This window comes from Aphanomyces invadans (genome assembly GCF_000520115.1).
Source record: "Aphanomyces invadans strain NJM9701 unplaced genomic scaffold supercont1.31, whole genome shotgun sequence".
Taxonomy (NCBI): domain Eukaryota; phylum Oomycota; class Saprolegniomycetes; order Saprolegniales; family Verrucalvaceae; genus Aphanomyces; species Aphanomyces invadans.
The window spans coordinates 20518-27049 of NW_008580176.1; the positions used below are offsets into that span (position 1 = coordinate 20518).

The 6532-nt window shown below is 55.9% G+C and overlaps 3 protein-coding genes across 4 annotated transcripts in view; 2 read left to right on the forward strand and 1 right to left on the reverse strand.

The window, feature by feature from the left end:
- H310_11322 (protein disulfide-isomerase domain) overlaps positions 1-840 on the forward strand; it is a 3515-nt gene extending 2675 nt beyond the window's left edge. Inside the window, exons 5-6 of the mRNA XM_008877946.1 lie at positions 10-243; positions 291-840. Of these exons, the coding sequence (XP_008876168.1) occupies positions 10-243; positions 291-533 (477 nt within the window). The 3' untranslated portion in view covers positions 534-840. The remainder of the gene's footprint in view (positions 1-9; positions 244-290) is intronic.
- A 53-nt stretch (positions 841-893) lies between these two features.
- On the forward strand, positions 894-3699 carry H310_11323 (hypothetical protein). Its single transcript, XM_008877947.1, has 5 exons — positions 894-1238; positions 1307-1758; positions 1804-2251; positions 2298-2972; positions 3022-3699. The coding sequence occupies exons 1-5, from the start codon at positions 924-926 to the stop codon at positions 3259-3261; spliced, it is 2130 nt and encodes a 709-aa protein (XP_008876169.1). The 5' UTR covers positions 894-923; the 3' UTR covers positions 3262-3699.
- Positions 3700-4638: 939 nt separating this feature from the next.
- On the reverse strand, positions 4639-6358 carry H310_11324. Of its 2 annotated transcripts, XM_008877948.1 has the most exons (7): positions 6233-6358; positions 6128-6189; positions 5390-6062; positions 5257-5335; positions 5029-5186; positions 4903-4975; positions 4639-4860 (listed from the first exon to the last, which is right to left on the reverse strand). In XM_008877948.1, exons 1-7 carry the CDS (start codon positions 6331-6333, stop codon positions 4822-4824), a joined length of 1185 nt encoding a protein of 394 aa, XP_008876170.1. In that variant the 5' UTR covers positions 6334-6358; the 3' UTR covers positions 4639-4821. The 2 variants fall into 2 exon arrangements, with proteins under 2 accessions (XP_008876170.1, XP_008876171.1); XM_008877949.1 differs by having other exon boundaries at positions 5029-5335.
- Between the last annotated feature and the right edge of the window lie 174 nt (positions 6359-6532).

A 6532-nucleotide genomic window follows, 5' to 3' on the forward strand; every position in this document is an offset into this window, starting at 1 on the left:
CGCCTCAAGATTGTCGACCGGAAGAAAAACATTTTTAAACTAAGCCAAGGCGAGTACGTCGCGCCGGAAAAGATTGAAAACATTTTGGTCACGAGCCCGTACGTGGCGCAGCCGTTTGTGTACGGCGACAGTTTGCATGCGGTGTTGGTGGCGATCATCGTGCCCGAGGCTCAGCAGCTCAAGCAGTTGGCCGAGTCGTTGCACGTCACGGGGACCCTGGCCGAGTTGTGTTCGAACCCGAAGGTACTATCGAGCAGACGAGAGCGGAATGACGCACACCATGGTGGTAGGTGGTCGAGGCTGTCCACCAGGACATAGCGGCAGTGTCCAAGAAGGGTGCGCTGAGCGGATTTGAGACGGTGCGGGCGATTTACCTGCACCCGGAGCACTTCACGGTCGAGAACGACCTCCTCACGCCAACGTTCAAGCTCAAGCGGAACGACGCAAAGAAGCGCTTTTCCCACCACATCGACGCCATGTACGAAAAGGCTGGCGACCTTGTCGCAGGCAAGAACGTCAAACAAGGCGATTAAATCTGCGAAAAATGGCTGCTTGGTAGAGTCGTTGTTGCGAACGCGCCGTCCTCTTACAGCATGATCCAGCAGGAGAGGGTTCCGAGTGTGCTTTACAGCGCTGCCACGCACGACTGCGATGTCGGCGCGCTCGTGTTGACACGGAGTGGTCATGGTATTTCATAATGGACGTGCAACGTCATGCGACCGCCAGGGAACGACTGTGGAGCAGCCTCCTTCTCCCATGTTTCGACTTCGGGCACCACCAAGCTGTGCTTGGCGCCGCGCCGTCGTCCAACGGTGCCGCTCCCCCTCCGCCATGTTGTCGTTGTTGATTGCACCACGACAACGCCATCCGGATAATTGCCGACACGATCTTTGGAGTTGGCCAGTCGTCATATTCTCCCGCCCATGTCTGCGCTCTCGACGGTCGTTGCGACAACCACGTCGATCGTGGCCGTGACGCTCGCCACGCTCTTTGTGCTGTACTTCCGACCGACGAGAAAGGCAGCGCCTCCGTTAGTTTACTCGGAAGGGGACCAGTCCACGGCCGAGCCTGGCCACGGTCCCATCCACAGGGGTGGAAAGACCCCGGCGCTCCCTTCCACCTCCATGCTCGAATTGCTCCAACGCGCCGTGCGAATGTTTCCCACCGGTGCCTTCTTGGGCCATCGCCCATTTGTCAATGGTGCGTTCGGGGAGTACGTGTGGGTTACGTACGAGCAGGTGCGACGTGCCGACCACACCACCCTGCATGTGGGCTCATCCATGCATCGTGTGTATCGACTCTGTAGGCGTACGAGCGCATTCAAAACTTTGCAGCTGGCCTTCGCCATGAAAAGCTCATGGAGCCTACCGCAGACGGCCATCGCATCCTGTGCATCTACATGAAGAACCGCCCCGAGTGGCTCTTGGCCCAGTATGCCGCGCTGTACTGCGGTGGATTCATTTCGTCGCTGTATGACACGCTTGGCGCGTCGTCGACGCAGTTCATCCTCAACCAGACGGACGTGCAAACGGTCGTGTGCACGACGCTCGAGATCAAGAGTGTCATCGACGCCAAGGCGACATGCCCGAGCTTGAAGCACATTGTACTGGCCGACGTCAACTCGACGGACAACGTCGATGTGACGGCTGCCAAGGCTGCGGGGCTCAAGGTGTGGACGGTAGTGGAGGTGGAAGCCATTGGCGCTCGGTTTCCTACCGCGCCGACGTACGCCAAGCTCACGGATCCTTGCTTTTTGATGTAAGGCCGGCGATGTCGCCGACCAGAAAATCACGATGGCGCTAGGTACACGAGTGGCACGACAGGAGACCCGAAGGGAGTTTTGTTGTCGAGCGAGAACATCATGTCGTGCACCCAGGGTGTGATCGACCGTGTCGGCCATGGCGATGTCTTGGATGCCATGAACGAACGCAGCGTGCATTTGAGCTACCTTCCGCTGGCCCACATCTTTGAGCACGTGGTCATCACGGCTATCATCACGTTCGGGGCTCGCATCGGGTTTTACCAAGGCAACACACTCAAACTGGCGGACGATTTGTGTGCGCTGCGCCCGACGTTGTTTCCGACGGTGCCGCGGCTCCTCAACAAGATCTACGACAAGGTGGTGATCTCGGCCAAGTCTGCAGGCGGCATCAAGCCGTGGCTTTTCAACTGGGCTTTAAACACGAAGCTGCGCAACTTGAAACGCGGCTACCTCGGTCATCCGTTCTTCGACATGCTCATTTTCTCCAAGGTGGGGGCTACTGGCGCGCTGACGTCCTCCTCATCGACTTGTGCAGATCCAAGAAAAGCTGGGCCTAGACCGATGCAAGTTTATTGCGGTCGGATCGGCGCCCGTCTCGCCGGACGTGATGAACTTTTTCCGCATCGCCGTCAACTTTCCGATCGTCGAAGGCTACGGCCAGTCCGAGTGCTCGGGCGTGTCAAACGTCAACGACCCCCGCGACTTTGACTCGGGCAACGTCGGCCCTCCGACGGCGTCCACCGAAATCAAGCTGGTCGCCGTACCAGACATGGGGTACGAGCCCACGGACACGGTCCATGGAGAAGGCCCGGCGCAGTTTGCAGTCCGTGGCCGAGGCGAAGTGTGCTTTCGCGGCCCGACAGTCTTCTCGGGGTACTTCAAGGCGCCGGACAAGACGGCCGAAGCCATCGACGCGGACGGGTGGCTCCATTCCGGCGACATTGGCGTGTGGCTCGTGGACGGCCGCCTCAAGATTGTCGACCGGAAGAAAAACATTTTTAAACTAAGCCAAGGCGAGTACGTCGCGCCGGAAAAGATCGAGAACGTTGTCGTCGTCAGCGAATTCGTCGCCCAAGCGTTTGTGTACGGCGACAGTTTGCATGCGGTGTTGGTGGCGATTGTCGTGCCCGAGGCAGAAACGGTGGCCAACTTGGCCATGTCGCTCGGGATCACATGCTCCGGCGTGGCCGAGCTCTGCCAGAACGACCAGGTCCGACCGTGTGTATCGATCGTCCATGAGCGTCATGGCATTGCGTTAGGTGGTCGCTGCCGTCCTCCACGACATCGTTCGCGTGTGCAAAGCGTCGGGCCTCCACAGCTTCGAAATTGTCAAAGCGATTGCACTTCATCCCCAACAGTTTACGGTCGACAACGACCTGCTCACACCAACGTTCAAGCTCAAGCGGAATGAAGCGAAGAAGGCGTTCATGGGGACCATCGACGCATTGTATACTCAAGTGGGTGACCTCGTCGGTGGCCAACATGTCTTGCAAGGCTAAACGCAGCAGGGGAAATAACAACGTCAATGAGCTGGTGGCCGTGGGTGGAGTGCGCCAGAGGGAGTGGGCAGTCTTGTGGACGGAAACAACCAGCCGCTGGTGCAGCGCAACGAACAGTTCTCGTCGTACTCGGTCGGGACGAACTGGCGACGAGAGGTGATTTACATGGCTTGCGTGTGCAGGATCACGAGGGCTTTCGTGGATCGCATGTCCTCTGCTATTCCAAAGCCTGGAGGACAGGCATGCGCGCGGGGTCGTTCCCAGCCGAGAGAGATCGACAAACTTCCTGAAATGCGTTACGGAGAGTCATGTCCAGGTCGCCCTTGACTCCTCGTTGGTGGAATCGTACATTCGTTGGATCGCTTGACCCATCGAGTTCAGCTTGTCACTCTCCCTTCAACAACTTGGAGCCACGTATCGACCGACGTCGGCGTCATGCGCGCCACCTTTCTCTCAAGGAATCAAGCTGTGTGACGTGCATGAGAAGCGCCGTCAGGATGGCGTCCGTCGTCGAGGAAGCCAGCCACGCCCCTCCCACTTTTAACCGGCCACATCATGCTGCGCTGCGATATGAAATTTCGAATTCAAGCGACCGATCCTGAAAATCAATATACTGCTAGAATATGTATCATTCATTTTCAAGGGGTATAATACCGTCATGTCCCGAAAGGGAGTTGACATTGAAATACACACGAACGAATACCCCGAGCTGCCCACACAAATAAGGGCCAAGGCTCACGTTTCCATGAACGAGTGTGAATGACCGTGGGGCAACAGCTAGCCCAGTTGCAAGCGAGGATTTCCAACCAAAACTCTCAGAAGGAAATCTTCCAGAGCTGTCATGCAGGTCATATTCGAGAACCCCACGGCATACAAATCCAGCCACCGCATAAACCCAAGCCATTTACAATACCCTCAAAGAGTCACGAGCTTAGAGGATTCAACACCGCAATAAAATCTTGCTATGTGCAATACAATACGCGTAAAATCCAGTTAAAAGCCATCGTTTCCGGTCCATCATGGAGCCAAATTTCTTGGTGTCCGTACTATTGTGTTTCAGAGGCACTCTTGCCGTGTGGACACTCTTAAAATGCATATGTTGGAAAATGGTGGGTCAACCAACTCGTCGCACGCGGCGGCGAGGCGTCGGAGCCGCCGGTTCTGGCCTTCCCCCACATATTCATCGACCACTTTCCAACCCAACACACATGCCGCACTTGCGTGAGCTGGCCGCCAACGAAGCGCTTCGTTTTGGCATCTTGATCTTGGCCGTCGCCACACTTGTCGTTATGCTCGTCTACTGCACCATGCAATCCAAAGTAGCAAACCAAGCGCACCAAAGGGACTCGACAGCAGACACTGTGAGGGTCGCTGAATTAGCGACCCCGTAAACCCCAGTTGAATGAAATGTGTTGTCTCATCGCGATGCGCCCAAAGCGTTTACGGCAGCCGTCCACAGCCAGTCGTTCTAGGAAAACACCATGTAACCCTTGTACTACCTCTGCCCTTCGACCGCTATTTCCAACAACTCTCGCTTTGACGACCCAATTTGTAGCATATTTACACTTCGGCCAAGATCGAGCTCATCGACAAAAAGACCTGCGACAATTGTCACGACCACAAACAAGCCACGAGACGTACGGTCGCCAGGGACATGATGAGGACTCGCATTGCTTGGAGGGGCACAAGCACTTGGTGCAACGGACATAAGAGGCTGACGGACCATGAGGGACACCAGCGATCGAACGAGCGACGAATGACTCCCACCTGTCCGACATCACGAGCAGCGCAAACCCGAAACTGCACAGGGTTTGTGTGAACACGTCGTAGTCGGGGTGGCTCCCCCCGACTGCCGACCCAAGCGCGACGAGCCCAGCCATGTCGGCCACACCCACGCACAGAAGTGCCATGGTCAAGTACAAGCTCTAGTACACGAACGAGTTTCGAGCGGCCCGGTTTTGATAAAGTCCATCGACAACGGATGATCTTGGTTACCTTGGGGTCGGGCAATTGCAAAATCACTTCCGCGGCAGTGCGCCACACGAGGCAGATCGCAATCCACTTGGAGAGCCCCCTGCGACATCCCCACCGATGATGCTATCGTTGAATGGAGATGAGATGCTGGTACCTGTTGTTTTGCCCGCGCAGAACGAGAGCGAGCGTCACAAGGGGCGGCAACGAGTTGGTCTTGGTCAGAATTAAAACCACAGTCTTGACTTCTTGAGACATGGGGATGTTGGCTTCGATGTGGGGCACCAAAATATGGCCGAGCATGGCGAGACACACGACCAAGATACCGACAGCTTGGACAAGCCAGCCTTGTTTGACCAAGTCGGCAACAGCATCGGATACGACGCTGTTGTCCACGTCCGCTGGGATGGATGGGGCGCTGGAGGACGAGTTGAACACCGAGTCCGAGTCGTCGCCTTCGTCGTCGGCCTGGGTACCGTCTACAGTGGTGGTCGTCGTGGTTTCGGCGAAGGACTTGGACGAGTTAAAGATGCTTTCCGTGACTACGGTCGAGGATTCGACGGTCGACGACGCAGTGGAGGACAGATCGACCACAGTCGGTGCCGAAGCTTTGGCTTTGTCGTCGCTGGACGAGTCGCTTTTGGTCTTTCGAGACGTCGAACGAGCGCGGCGCGGCGTGGATGGATCACGCTTGACACTGCGGCTACGACCACGCGACGGACTCTTGCTCGGGCGGCCCTTGCGTGAAGCCTTTTCAGCGAATGCGTCCACAGGTACAATCGCATCGCCGTTGCGCTCGTCGAATTCCTTGTCCTCTGCTTGTTTTCGCTCTACCACCACAAAACCCCATCATGACGTGAACGCTTTGCTTGTTGTTGTGGAATTCGACGCGTACTTAGTTCAAACACTTGAATGTGATGGAAATGCCCGTCCTGGCGAAGGTCCACGCGGCTCTCCCTACACACCAACATGAGCACGCCTTCGACAGATTGCCTTGCACCATGTATCTTGATCCGAAGTGAAGCCCTTCCATCGCACGAGGTAGTACACGCGGCCCTTCTTGGTCGTTCGATCCAAGATTTCCTGCACTTCGGTCGCCATCTCAAGTTAGGCTGGTGAAAACCGTGGAATTTTTTACGTGGTGTCAACCTTTGGATTTTCAAATCCGTGTATACAAACCTCAAGTCAAAAGTAGTTTTTGCTCCCATTTTAAATAATCAGCAAGTTTGTATGGTTTTCAATAAAACACTGTTCAGTCCAAAGAAAATATAATCCCTTCCGGATACCGGCTTGGTGTATA